Genomic DNA, 15,170 nt, shown 5'->3' with positions numbered 1-15,170 from the left:
GGCTGAGGCAGTAGGATCGCTTAAGCCCAGGAGTCTGAGGTTGCTGTGAGCTAAGCTGACGCCACGGCACTCACTCTAGCCTGGGCAACAAAGTGAGACTCTGTCTCAACAAAAAAAAAAAAAAAAAAAAAAAAAAAAAAAAAAAAAGAAAGATACATAAATGTAATGACAGCTGCCATTCCAGTGGATAATGGTATATTGTTGGATTATAAGAGAAAGATCAGGAAGCAGGCCCAAAATAAGAGTAGGATCTGCTCCTAATTTCTTTCCCACGATGTTGGAGACATTTGTGGGGTAATACTATATGAGTTTATTGCCAATACTGCTTGTATTCTTACAAACTAGTGAACTGAGTAGCAGGAGGAATCACTACTAGGCAAGTAAAGAAAGGACTGATGTTAATGGAGCCAATGCACACTTTATACACTTAATGAGACTTTTAGGGCCAATAGAGTATTTCAGTTGATAAACTGAGTTTCTATGATACTACTGAGAGAGAATTTGATAAAAAAAAAAAAAAAAGAGAAAGAAAGAAAGAAAAGAGAGAAAGAAATATTCTCAAAAGATGTATGATTAGCTTAAAAAAAAAAAAAGAAAAGAAATAGAGGTTCTCAGGAAACAACTTTCAAAAAGTTGATCATTCAAATCCCTTCTGGTAAAGTGTTTTCACTTGCCTCACAAAAGCTGGTAAATTTTGATTGTTGTTTTAATAGAGAATTCAGATGCCTATGGGCACTGAAGCTAAGTAGCCTAACTATGCCATTAACATGCTCAAGATATGGGGACTATCTCTTTCCAGTATTAGTTAGGTATAGCAATTAAGAAATACCTTACCACAAAATCTAAAAACACAAAGAAGTATTTTTCATATGTAATGTGGAGTTGCTTATCTTCTTGTCAGCAGAAAGTTCTAGGAAATTTTAGTCATAGGAAAAGAAAAATCACCTTACCTATCATTCTTCCTTGAACCATTTTTGCAACGTGGTATTTAATATATGCTCCTACTAATAGATAAATATCATGAGATGGTATAAGAAATATATTCTCTAAAACCAGCAGACGTATCAATGCTGCCGCCACTTTCTAAAAGAAGAGAAAAAGCAAAATTTCCATATGCAAAATCCTCAAAGCCATCTTCTCTGTTAAAACCTTCCTCCTTAAAAGTTTCTTTTAAATATTTTTACAAAGATTTTAAAAAATGATTTCCTAATCACAAATCATAATTTCAGCTTTAAAAAGTGATCATGAGTCTTAATGTCATATTAACTTTCTAAGTCACTCAGACTAAGAATAGAAAATGAAAAGCTGTCGCTCGGGTCGTGGTGGCTCACGCCTGTAATTCTGCACTCTGAGAGGCTGAGGCAGGAGGATCGCTTAAGCTCAGGAGTTCTGGACCAACCTGAGCAAGAGTGAGACCCTGTCTCTACTAAAAATAGAAAAATTAGCTGGGCATGGTGGTGCCGCCTGCATTCCTAGCTACTCAGGAGGCTGAGGCAGGAGGATTGCTTGAGTTTCAGGTTGCTGTGACCTATGATGACACCACTGCACTCTACCCAGGGCGACAGAGTGAGACTCTGTCTCAAAAAAAAAAAAAAGAAAAGAAAATGAAAAGCTGTCTAAAGAAGTAGGCAAACAAAAAGGCAAGTATGCTGAAATATGAAAAGGTAAGACTTGACTGTATGCAACAGAAATTCTTTTAGCCAATCTACAATTAACTGATTTGCCAGATTAAGTTACTCTCCACTCTCTGTTGAACACACTGATTCTTGTGAAGACTTACCCCACACAAGGTTGGTAGGCTGCTCTCTAGGATAATCACACTCTTGTGTTTTTGCTGCTTGAATTAAATGCTTACCAAAAGACATTTGTTTTTCCTAAACCTATTTATGCCAGTTGTACTTGTAATTATAAGTACCTTAAAACACAAACTATAAATGTGAAAAGAGAGCCATTGTTTCTATAAAAAATTTAAATGTTTTGAAAAGAAGTTAAAGGCAAGCTGCTAATATAAAGATTGGGGGAAAATCCTTGAAAATATAGAATTCTGTACTCAAATTGCTTAACACATGTCTAAATGTTCACTTGACTATAAAAGAAAATGAAATTAGAAATTAGTTTATGCAAGAAAGTGTATATAGATTTTTAATCAGTGAATTCGTGGTTAAAGAAAGGCCTTGGACTTATATCAAAGGATTGGTTAATAAAATTTAGTTATATAAGATCTGATACTAAAGTAAAAAAAAATGAAGTTATATGTTTTAAGAGAAAATATCAGTCATATTTGTAATTATAATTAGTTAATAAAATGTTTAAGGAAGACAAGGTTTTTTTTAATGCTTACCTACTTCAAATGACTTTTTCAATTAAATAACCAACTATTGGCCCAAATCACTTCATGTTAGAGGGCTTCTACTATAGATAAACATAAAAAACCATATTTTCCATAGGCAAGACTATTAGATGAAAGCACAAAATTTTTACCTTATAGAATGGTTCATAAATTCTAACTTTTACAACAGCAGCACCAGTTCTAATCCCAGACACCAAAATCATATCCCCTTGTTTCTCTTCTTTTTCCATCTCAGCTATATAGACAGGGGGAGAATATTCTGCTTCAGAGTATTTCAGAATCCTAAAGATATAAAGTGAGATTTGTTTTTAGCAGAATCAAACAATGTCTTCTTCTAAAAGTCCCTAAGAGACTTTAAACAATGTCTATAGAGTGTAAAAAGTTTTAAAATTTCAGTTTTCCACAAGGACTATAATGTGCCTCTGGCTAAAATTGTTGTGGAACTAAAACTTGGATTGTCTGAGATCTCCTTGGAACCAAAGGCAAAATTTCTTATTATTATCATATTCACTGCTTCAGCATGGGCAAATAGTTTGAGCAAGAAAAATGCCAGCAGGTACCCCATGCTCAAATAATTGTATAGACCTGAGCTCATGAACTCCTCTATAATGGCTCAAATTAAGCTATTATAAAGGTACCCACAACTATATCATATGTCATTCTATCAAAGACATTTCCCCCGGTGAATTTATCTGTTTCAAAAAAGTCCAGACAGGCCAGGCCTGTGGCTTATATCTGTAATCCTAGCACTTTGGGAGGCCAAGGCAGGAGGATCACTTGAGGCCAAGAGTTCGAGACCAGACTGAGCAACATAACAAGTCCCCTGTCTCTACAAAAAATAGAAAAAACTAGTTAGGTGTTGTGGCATGAGCCTGTAATCTCAGCTACTGGGAAGGCTGAGGCAAGAGGATCACTTGAGCCCAGGAGTTTGAGGTTGCAGTGAGCTATGATGATGCCACTGCACTCTAGCCTGGGCAACAGAGTAAGACTGTCTCAAAATAAACACAAATAAAAAGTCCAGACAGAAGGATTATCAAAGTCCACACAAATGATTGCTGTTCAATGTGCCACTTAATGGCAGATGTTTCCTTCAAAGTCAGATGATTTATGTTTGTTTTCAAGTTTACCTAATTTTGCTAGACAGTTCTTCTCTTGCTGACTCGTTATCCTGGGCAATGCTCCACTCAAACGTCATCCCTGCCAAACTACTAAAAGTATTTCCTGTAGAGCAAGCCAAAAGCGGACAAGACAGAATCACATATTGAAAAATATTCAGGTATCTACAACAAGAAAGGGAAATCTAACTAGAAAATTATTTTGAGGCTTCTTTCATTAACAAATAGAAGCACTATCATTAATGAATTAAGATACATTTATGAAGAAGATCCCTGCACGATATAAGTGCTGTTGCTATACAAGCTTCATGAAAGTAAAAGGACTCAAGCTGATAAACTGCTTGACAAAAATTATGCCATATTCTTTCTGTTCCTATGTAAAAGCCACCTTATGATTGACAGGCATCCTTAATCCTGGTCCCTTCAACAAAAATTTGTATAGAAACTAGATTGCAGAATAGTTCATTTTTCAGATTTAAAGAAATTACTCTTTACTAAATAGTTTACAAAGGCAATAAATTTAAGTGTTTCATTACCATATTATAGCATTAGCATGGTATACAGTATTAAAAGCAATATAAAATCAGTCTCAAGAGAGATTAACTTAAAATTATAACTTTTTCACAGGTTTACATTTAATTTTCCTATACAAAGTGAACTGATCAAAACAGAACTAGCAATAAATTCCCAAAAATGTTTTTAATTGTTGGTCTAGGGACCATCAGCAGAAGCTCAGTGGCAGACTTTGGATATTTAAGAAAAGTTCTGGGCTGGGTACGGTGGCTCACGCCTGTAATCCTAGCACTCTGGGAGGCCGAGGTGGGAGGATCATTTGAGGTCAGGAGTTTGAGACCAGCCTGAGCAAGAGTGAGACCCCATCTCTACTAAAAATAGTAAAAATTAGCCGGGTGTGGTGGTGCATGCCTGTAGTTCCAGTTACTTGGGAGGCTGAGGCAAGAGGTTCGCTTGAGCCCAGGAGTTTGAGATTACTGTGAGCTAGGCTGACACCATGGCACTCTAGCCCAGGCGACAGAGTGAGACTGTGTCTCAAAAAAAAAAAAAAGTTCTGGGATAACTAACAATAATAGTAGGAAAATTTTATGACAGTATATAGCTAATACATTGAACTTTACTCAGAATTATTAATTTGTCATCTACATGAGTTCCAAATGAGAAAATAAGTAATCTTCTTTTGTCACTCAAGCTTCTGTTTCCAAGGGCTAAACCTAAAGGAGTATTGTTTTATTTTAGGTAATGTTGTTGAATCCTCTCAAGTTCTTTACCTTCAATATCCAATGCCCTCACCATCAGTTCCAGTGGTGAATCATCTACGTAGAGTTCCCTGGTCCGAGACACAATTTCAATGCGGTCTATCACATCAACCTTAACATCACAGCGTAGTTCATGGTCAGTCACTATGATGAACCCAAAAACTGAGTATTTAATTCAACAAGTCATGAATCTATTAAATGTCTCAAACACTCAAAAGCTTATTCTAAAAATTATGAAAAAGAAGCTGGGCGCGGTAGCTCACGTCTGTAATCCCAGCACTTTGGGAGGCTGAGGTAGGAGGACTGCTTGAGGCCAGAAGTTCAAGCCAAGCCTGCACATCATAGCAAGACCTCATCTCTAAGTTTTTTTTTTTAAATTAGCCAGGCATGGAGGTGCATGCCTGCAGTCCTAGCTACTTGGGAGGCTGAAGCTGGAGGATTGCTTGACCCCAAGAATTCAAGGTCAAAGTGAGCTATGATCACACCATTGTACTCCAGGCTGGGTGACAGAGGGAGATCCTGTCTCTAAAAAAAGTTAAATCAATTAATTAATAGTAAAAAAATAAAAAGAAAGATTAGGACGGCTGCTTTTACCCGTGGAAGAAGATAGCATCATAATAAGATAGAAGAGCCTCTGTTTATAATAAGAAACACTAGACTAGTGATTCTCAAAGACTGATCTATATTTTTATTCATCTATAGAAAAATGAGAATAGGAATTTTAAAAGTGAGTAATAAAATTAAATTATATTCATTTTAAAGGAATATACTTTATTCTTATGTCTTTTGAAGTGGTAAAAATTTTTCTTTTATGAAATAATGGTATTAGATTTTTTAAAATGTTATTTAAGCTGAAAACAAACAAACAAACAATATTATTTATTTAGGAAAGTAAAATGGTGGCAAACATATGTTAGTCTTATCAATAAACTTTCTTTCTCTTTCTTCTTTTCAATTTTTTTTTCTGGACCATGAGATTAAAAAACCTAGGAACAACTGAATTAGATCCAACCAGAGTTCTAGTCCAACCAGAGTTCCAGTCAGTATACCATAATGAAATTCAGAAACACTATTTGAAACAGTGTAGAATAAGAAAAGGAAATAAAATCGTTTTGTGCTATCTTTTAAATTTTTTATTATTTCTCATACTACTATCTTTTAATAACACTTTCTCCTACCACATTTACCATGTATTCTGTAACTATCTACATAGCTGCCCCATTCTGCTGTTGTAACTATACATTTTTAGTTTTAGCTTCATCCACAAAAAACTAAAAGCAATGTAACTACCAATTTTCAACTATCCAAAATTACCACTGGACATCAGGGGTAAATTGTCCCTAGCCATGGATTTGCTTTTATGGACTTTTTAAAATCAAAGGAGTTGTCTTTTAATCTCACTGATAAAAAACAAACAAACAAACAAACAAATAAATAAAATCAAAGGAGAATGTTAATCAGATAATGCAGGTAAATGCCCCTCAACAAAAAGGAGGGCAAGGTGTGGTGGCTCATGCCTGTAATCCCGGCACTTTGGGTGGCCAAGGCGGGAGGATGGCCTTAGGCCAGGAATTCAAGACCAACCTGGACAACAATATAGTTAGACCACATATCTAGACTGCATATCTACAAACAATTTTTTTAAATTAGCTGGGCAGTGCACACCTATAGTCCTGGCTACTCAGGAGGCTGAGACAGGAGGATCACTTGAGCCCAAGAATTCAAGGTTACAGTGAGCTATGATCATGCAACTATTGCACTCCAGCCTGGAGCAAGACCTTGTCTCTAAAAAAAAAAAAAAAAAAAAAAGCCTATGGTACATCAAAATATACTTATTTTAGGAAATGGTATATTTTCTTTCTTTCACAAGAAACATTAAAATTTGAATTAATCATCCTGAAACTATTCTATATATATACTAGGGTTGAACAGATAAGTAAATACTTTGTAGATAATGAGGGTCAGGTTTTTCCCTGTCAGAGAAAGAAGTTAGAATAAACAAGGTGGGGTGGCTCATGCCTGTAATCCTAGCACTCTGGGAGGCCGAGGCAGCCTGTAATCCTAGCACTCTGGGAGGCCGAGGCAGGAGGATCACTCGGAGGTCAGGAGTTCGAGACCAGCCTGAGCAAGAGTGAGACCCCCGTCTCTACTAAAAATAGAAAGAAATTAGCTGTACAACTAAAAATATATATAGAAAAAATTAGCCAGGCATGGTGGCACATGCCTGTAGTCCCAGCTGCTCAGGAGGCTGAGGCAGGATTGCTTGAGCCTGGGAGTTTGAGGTTGCTGTGAGCTAGGCTGACGCCACTGCACTCTAGCCTGGGCAACAGAGCAAGACTTTGTCTCAAAAAAAAAAAAAAGAACAAACAAGGTGGGAAGGCTAGAATGAACCTTGTGGTGAAAGATTCGAGTTAAAGATATCAGTATGAGCTCATGTTTATTTTAATATATATGCAGATAGACAGATACAGAAATAAATGTAGATATGTGTGTATACAAGGGTTAGCATACATACATACATTTCATAGCTCTGTTTCCTGAGAGGGCCTAGAGGCAGTGACACGCCAGTAGCAATAAGCACACTAGCACCCAGGTCCTGGTTTCTAAATATAATTCTTTAACAGGAAGAACCAGGACTCCTTGAAGAAATGGCTGGGCAAGATGACCCTGGCTTATTTTATAGAGCTAAAAACTAACAACGTACAGAAAAATAAATAAATAAATAACAAAAATTTAAAAAAAGATAGGGGAAGTTCAAAGGACATGGGAGCCAATCTGTAAGAACTCCCAATGGCAAAACCTGGAAAAACTGGAGTAACAAAATAAATTATGATATTAGATTATAACCCCCAAAACAAAACAAATTATCCATGAATCCATACTGGCATAAATGATGGAATAAATAAACTAAGTGGAAAGAAGTTATTTGTAAGATGTAAGACATGTTTCTTTCAGAAGAATGCTAGTTAATAAATATAGAAGGAAAGAGAGAAATAGAAAATCACCATTAAGACACCAAATGACCAGGCACAGTGGCTAATGCCTGTAAGCTTAACACTCTGGGAGGCCGAGGTGGGAGGATTGCTCAAGGTCAGGAGTTCAAGACCAGCCTGAGCAAGAGCGAGACCCTGTCTCTACTAAAAATAGAAAGAAATTATATGGACAGCTAAAATATATATACAAAAAATTAGCCAGGCATGGTGGCGCATGCCTGTAGTCCCAGCTACTTGGGAGGCTGAGGCAGGAGGATTGCTTGAGCCCAGGAGTTTGAGGTTGCTGTGAGCTAGGCTGATGCCACGGCACTCTAGCCCGGGCAACAGAGTGAGACTCTGTCTCAAAAAAAAAAAAGGTATATTCTTACATTTATAAATTACCATTGGTAGGATAAAGAAAGGTGGTTCCCTCTTGGAAAACTGGGATCAAAGAAATATTCGCTTTTCACTATATAACTTTTTATAGTCTTTGAATGTTTTACCAAATGGAAGTAACTCCTAATCAAAAAGAAAAAAAAATTAAAAGAAATCTAAGCCAGGCATGGTGGCACTCGCCTGTAGTCCCAGCTACCAGAGAGGCTGAGGCAAGAGGATCCCTTAAGGTCAGGAGTTCCAGGCTATAGTGCACAATGATCATGCCTGTGAGTAGCCACTTCACTCCAGTCTGGCACTCCAGCCTGGGCAACATAGCGAGACCCTGGCTCTTAAAAAAAGAAAAAAAAAAGATATGACTAAGACTCCAAATGCAATTACAGCAAAAACAAAAATAAGTAAATGGGACTTGATTAAATGACAAAGCTTCTGCACAGCAAAGGAAATAATCAACAGAGCAGGTAGACAACCTACAGAATGGGAGAAAATATTCACAAACTATACATCTGAAAAGGGCTAATATCTGAATCTACAAAGAACTCAAACAAATCAGCAAGGAAAACCAAACAACCCCATTAAAAGGTGGACAAAAGACATGAACAGAAGCTTTTCAAAAGAAGATAGACAAATGGCCAATAAACATACCAAAAAATGCTCAACATCACTAATTATCAGGGAAATGCAAATTAAAACCACAAAGAAGTATCACCTTACCCCTGTCAGAATGGCTTTTATTAAAAAGTCCGAAAGTAATAGATGCTGGTGTGGATGTAGAGAGAAAAGAATGTTTATACATTGTTGGTGGGACTGCAAATTAGTACAACCTGTATGGAAAACAGTATGGAGATTTCTCAAAGAACTAAAAGTCAACCTACCATTAGATCCAGCAATCCCACTACTGGGTATCTACCCAAAGGAAAAGAAGTAATTTTTTCAAAAAGACACCTGCACTTGAATTTTATTGCAGCACAATTTACAATTGCAAAGATGTGTAATCAACCCAAGTGTTCATCAATTCATGAGTGGATTAACAAAATGTGGTATATATACACACACACCACGGTGTACTAGTAAGCCACAAAAAGGAATTAGTTAATGTCTTTTGCAGCAATTTGGATGGAACTGGAGACTATTATCCTAAGTAAAGTATCTCAAGAATGGAAAAACAAACACCACATTTACCCTCTAATAATGTGGAACTAACTGATGGGCACACATGGGGACAGAAAGAAGTAAAAATCGTTGGAAATCAAGAAGAGGGCGGAGGAGGGGAGGGGTAAAAACCTACCTAACAGGAACAATGAACACTATTTGGGTGATGGGCACACCTATAACCCTAAGTATTAAAAACATTTGTATCCCCTTAATATATGGAAATTAAAAAAATAATTAAAAAAAAGAAATCTATTACCATATGGAACATACCTACTTCAAGTCTCTCATCTCTGTCATAGCCACTAGTTTTCTTTACTACACTACAACAAAAACATGTAAACAAAATTCTAAGCACTTAAATATCAATGGGGTGCTTAAACCTTTTTAGCTTGATAGATACCTATAATTAGTAGGCAACTCAAATATTTGTTAAACAAATGAAGGAAGAATTTCTCTTAGGCACATGCTTCCCTTTCAAAATGTCCCACCCCACCCCTTTCAGACTATCTATTCCCTTTCAGATGGGACTGCACCTATTAGGATACCAAGACTGGCATTTATCACTGGGAATCTCATATTTGTGTACAATTGTATTAACAGTAAAATTGAGAAAGTTGATTTAAAGATATTTAACTTTGGAATAGTTATCACAAATCAGATGAAATTTAGCTGACAGCCATATTTGACATTTTTCCTAGTACTTGTGTCAATGAATATTTTGATATCAGAATGAATTCATATACTTAAAAATGGTTACAACAGGCCAGGTGCAGTGGCTCACATCTATAATCCTAGCACTTTGGGAGACCGAGGCAGGAGGGATGCTTGAGGCCAGAAGTTTGAGACCAGCCTGAGCAAGAGGGAGACCCCATCTCTACAAAAAATAGAAAAATTAGCCAGACGTGGTGGTGTGAGCCTATAGTCCCAGCTACTTTGGAGGCTGAGGCAGGAGGATCACTTGAGCCCAGGAGTTTGAGGTTGCAGTGAGCTATGATGCACTCTACCAGGGGCAACAGAGTGAGATTCTGTCTCAAAAAAAAAATTGTAGAATAGGTATTAATAGTTGGAAAAAAATCTGGTGGACAATAGTAGAGGGCTCTTTTATCCCCTAAGAACCAAAAGGTTAAGAGTAGGGGTAGAAAAGGTGGTAACTTAGATGTGCTAGGAAACTCTCCAAAGCTGGAAACAAAAACAGATTTAGTCCTAGCTAATTGCAAAGTCAACTTAGGAGTAGGTTTTAGGTGAGTATTTTTTATTGATTCTTTTTTTTTTTTTTTTTGAGACAGAGTCTCGCTCTGTTGCCCGGGCTAGAGTGAGTGCCGTGGCGTCAGTCTAACTCACAGCAACCTCAAACTCCTAGGCTTAAGCGATCCTACTGCCTCAGCCTCCCGAGTAGCTGGGACTACAGGCATGCGCCACCATGCCCGGCTAATTTTTTGTATATATATATATATTTTAGTTGTCCATATAATTTCTTTCTATTTTTAGTAGAGACGGGGTCTCGCTCTTGCTCAGGCTGGTCTCGAACTCCTGACCTCGAGCAATCCACCCGCCTCGGCCTCCCAGAGTGCTAGGATTACAGGCGTGAGCCACCACGCCGGCCTATTGATTCTTTTTTTTTTTTTTTTTTGAGACAGAGTCTCACTCTGTTGCCCAGGCTAGAGTGAGTGCCGTAGCGTCAGCCTAGCTCACAGCAACCTCAGACTCCTGAGCTCAAGGGATCCTCCTGTCTCAGCCTCCCGAGTAGTTGGGACTACAGGCATGCACCACCATGCCCGGCTAATTTTTTCTATATATATTTTTAGCTGTCCATATGATTTCTTTCTATTTTTAGTAGAGATGGGGTCTCGCTCTTGCTCAGGCTGGTCTCGAACTCCTGAGCTCAAACGATCCACCCGCCTCGGCCTCCCAGAGTGCTAGGATTACAGGCGTGAGCCACCGCGCCCGGCCTCGGCCTATTGATTCTTTTAAAAAATTTTTTTTACTTCTTATAGATGGGGTCCTTGCTATGTTGCCCAGACTGGACTCCAAATACTCTCACTTCAGCCTCCCCAGTAGCTGGGACTACGGGCAGGTGCTGTGCCCAGCTGATTTTAATTGACTCTTTTCAGAACTGCTGCATCACTAATACTCCTGATAACACAGAGGAAGATGCTGTGGGGATAAACACAGACATTGATAAGTCCCAGTCAGAAAGGGATTCAGATGAGGCAGAAATGTAGTTTTAGGAGTATCTTAACCCATTTATTTTACTTATATTTTCCTTTTTATTAGGCACCAGCGTGATACATGATTAAAAAAACATCTAATGAAATCAAAGAGTTCTTTAAGTAGATATAAAGGAAAAATTTCAGGCAAAGTTTACTTGACAATGTTTTTCTTTCTTAGTGTTACATAAAATAATGGTGTGCTTTATAATAGATGGCATCTTCAATTATATGAAATATGGTATAGCAAACATCCTTAATTTCTATTTCATAAGATATTTCATTTATCAAAATATTTAAAAGCAGCTGGGTACAGTGGCTCATGCCTATAATCCCAGCAATTTGGGAGGCTTGAAGTGGGAGGATCATATGAAGCCAGAAGTTAAGAGACCAGCCTGGGCAACATAGCAAGACCCAGTCTCTACAAAAAATAGACTAACGCTTCTCAAACTTTAGTATGTATAAAAATCTCCTGGAGAGCTTGTTAAAACACAGAACCCTGGGCCCACTCCAGAGATTCTAACGTAGAAGATGAGAGATGGAGCTTGAGAATTTACATTTCTAACAAACACCCATGTGACGCAGGTGATGCTGCTAATACATGTTCACAGCCTACACTTTGAGAAGTACTAGTCTTTGTACTGCCTTTTGTGTCACTTAGACCAACCTCAGACCTTGACACACAAGTTGGTTCCAGATGAATGATTCCTTCCTTCCTTCATTGATTCAAACAACTAGAGTTTCCATGGTATCAGGCACCATGCCAGATGGATATACCAAAAAAAGTCACAGAATAGGATGCCACAATTAGGGTTTATATTGCAGGAATCCTTTCTACCTCATCATTTGAAGCCAACACCATTTGTGTTAATCATCTCTGCCAGATATCAGATTATTCTACCCCAGATGATACTTAATGTCTTTACTTTCAAGATACCTACCTATTTCTCGAGCAAGAATAATGCTGCTGAGGCGTATTGGTTGGGTAGATTCAGCAATGAGTACAGCTTTTTGGGAACACAAGGTACCATTTTCATATAGAGGCTCAACAGTAACTGCATCATGATGGGTGGAATGCCTGCCAGAACAAAATACTTAAGAGTATTAAATACATGGGTTAAAGTTAACTTTTGGTGGAACACAGATTCCTATACTTCTTCCATATTACTTACTACCAGGTATACTTAAATGACACTTTTTAAAGTAGGAACTTTGCTTAGGGATGCAAGAATTAAAGTGGGAGAGATTGATCAGAACTTTTCCCAATGATCTCTTGTGCAGTCTCAGAAGTATTATATTCCTCCCTCAATATTTAAAATAAGATTAATGTTACATCTGTCCCTCAGTATATAAAAATAGGATTGATGTTGTGTTTCCAATAATAAGAGACAGGACTTTCTCATGCCCTGAGGAATGAGTCTCCTCCAATCCTAGAAACTGAGCTGCTGATATCTAGGATGGAAAAGTTGCCTAAATTATGGACTCTAAATATGAGTCCAACTCAAAATAACAAAAAATTGTTTCCTATTGGGACTCAGAAAAAAAAATAAAGGAAAATATTACCAAAAAGTTTCATTAATATTTTTGGATGGATGAAAGGAATGTCTTTCAATGCTAGAAAAATTCCTTAAAATCATCCTTTCAGTCAGGAAATACATATATCACTTTGGGTCATCTTACAAGCCCAATTATTTTATACTGCCTGGAAGGCAAAATTCTCACACTCTGAACAAACCTCACTGTTTCTATTAGGAGATGGTAAAGGAAAATCTACTCCATTTAGGATGAACACTCTGACATCTTGAAGCTCACTTCAGTTAGGTTCCCTCACACCTCAGGTAACCTATCTTTGGATTCTCTCACACTAGAAAATCATATTTTTCCATCTTCAATCAGGAAGTCATTATCCCAGAGTTGAGTGTACCCCTTGTCCTCACACTTCAAGTGGGTACCCTTATATAAGTGGGGCAACTTTTATACCACAGGCAGATCTCATCTCCACCCAAGATGAATCTTCTTATATTCCCAGAAGTTTTCACTTCATGGTCTCTGGCCCTCAGTTTCTTCATCTGTAAGATGGGAGTAGTGGTACTTATTTCATAAGACTAAAAATTGAATGAGTTAATACATGCAAAGTGCTTAGTTAAGTACTCAATAATTAGCTGTTGTGTCGTAAGACCTCATCTTAAATAGCTCACCTTATTTAGTTAGTGGAGACCCTCACAACCTGTCTTTCTGCTCCTAAAGAAATTGCTTCAGATTTTGGGAACTCCCTCTCACTCTAGTTGTTTACATTGTTAAGTCCTTCACGTTACCTGCGGCCTCCAACACAGGGCTTCCCTGTGCCCTGATAGCTGCGCACAGTGACGACCCCTTCTCAACATGCACAGTGAAAAAGCCAGTCTCACATGTGGACCCTCACACGATGTGATGATACCTCACAAGAGTAGGACACGCCACACGGAGGGTCTGGCCCCTCCACCCCGCTTGACTCCCATACCCTTCTCCCCTACAGGATAGGCCCCTTCAAGCCGAGTGATCACACAGTATTCCTGTGGGCCTCTCTCATCCTTACTAGATGGTGTGGGGTGCATATCCTTGTGACCTTCCTACCCCTCACCAAGTGTAGCAGCCCCGCTGCGCCTCCAGCAGGAAGGGCACCCGGCCTGGCTCTCGGCCGAAGGGTAGTAAAACCTGTGGCACATTAAGTTTGTTGGCCAAAATCTCAAACAAAAACATAAGCAGCAACAGGAGGCGCTGTAGAAGCAAGCAGAAAAAAAGCCTGAAGCCTTGGCAGCCTGGTGCCCCAGAACCAGTCATGGCAACTGCCAGGTTGCGGCTCAACTACAGCCGCGCCTTCCCCAACATCAGCCAATCCGCAGGCGTGACGTCAGAAGGAGGTGGACCTGCTTCTCGCTCGGAATTGTGGGAAATTCTTAAGAGTCCCTTCAGTAAACCCCACATGGAAACTTTAGGGACAAACCCCACTGACCTCTTAAAAGGGCTTTCCAAAATATTGGATGACAGATATTTCTTAAAAGAACAAGTCTAAAAAAAAATAATCTTTCTCAGTTTAATTTCTCCTGTTGCCTAACATGTTTGGCTCGTAGACCAAAAAAATAGTCCATGCCTATGAACGGAAAATTTTCCAGTCTCTAGCATAAACAGCTGGATTTGTCAAGGGAACCACGTAATTTTTACTAGAAGTTAGATTCATGTCTGGCTCCAGGCCAGAGTGCAGGAAATGCCAGACACTGTCCTGGCAAAGGCAGCTTTGAAAGCTATCCAGCCATACAAGCTGCCTCTATGCAAATACCCTGAGAACACTTGTTAAATTAACTCGTTTTCTTCAAATATCCAATGGAATATTAAGTCAAAGGCTGTCCTAGGACAGTGTATTAAAACTATACATTTATGATCAACATCATAAATTGTTTGAGCATAATAAATCCATGGTTTATGAGAATTAATATGGTTGCAAAGGAAAATGTATAGTTCAGCCTTAACATGCCAGTGTTAAATAACCTTTAAAAGGTCTGGCACATTAAGTATTATTTCTAATCTTCACATTTACCCTAACAATATATATTATCTTCATTTTAGATTATGAAACTAAATGATTTATATGAACTAGTAATTTCAGAGCTGAGTTTTGAACTCAGTTTTGGTCTGCTTCTAAATTGTTTGCTCTACACTGAATCCTACTG

General features: G+C 38.2%; 1 protein-coding gene across 2 annotated transcripts in view; it reads right to left on the bottom strand.

The window, feature by feature from the left end:
• Positions 1-14,349, bottom strand: part of NUP210L (nucleoporin 210 like) — a 95,249-nt gene extending 80,900 nt beyond the window's left edge. Inside the window, exons 1-6 of one of the 2 annotated variants that reach the window (XM_069480530.1) lie at positions 14,084-14,349; positions 12,405-12,541; positions 4,749-4,880; positions 3,478-3,571; positions 2,482-2,632; positions 951-1,083 (exon numbers count right to left, since the gene is read on the bottom strand). In XM_069480530.1, the coding sequence (XP_069336631.1) occupies positions 951-1,083; positions 2,482-2,632; positions 3,478-3,571; positions 4,749-4,880; positions 12,405-12,541; positions 14,084-14,283 (847 nt within the window). In that variant the 5' untranslated portion in view covers positions 14,284-14,349. The remainder of the gene's footprint in view (positions 1-950; positions 1,084-2,481; positions 2,633-3,477; positions 3,572-4,748; positions 4,881-12,404; positions 12,542-14,083) is intronic. The other variant, XM_069480529.1, reaches the window with a different exon arrangement.
• Positions 14,350-15,170: the final 821 nt, after the last annotated feature.

Source organism: Eulemur rufifrons, chromosome 8 (genome assembly GCF_041146395.1).
Source record: "Eulemur rufifrons isolate Redbay chromosome 8, OSU_ERuf_1, whole genome shotgun sequence".
In the NCBI taxonomy this organism is placed as follows: domain Eukaryota; kingdom Metazoa; phylum Chordata; class Mammalia; order Primates; family Lemuridae; genus Eulemur; species Eulemur rufifrons.
Note: the sequence above shows the minus strand (reverse complement) of the source record. Positions and strands in the feature narration are given on the sequence as shown.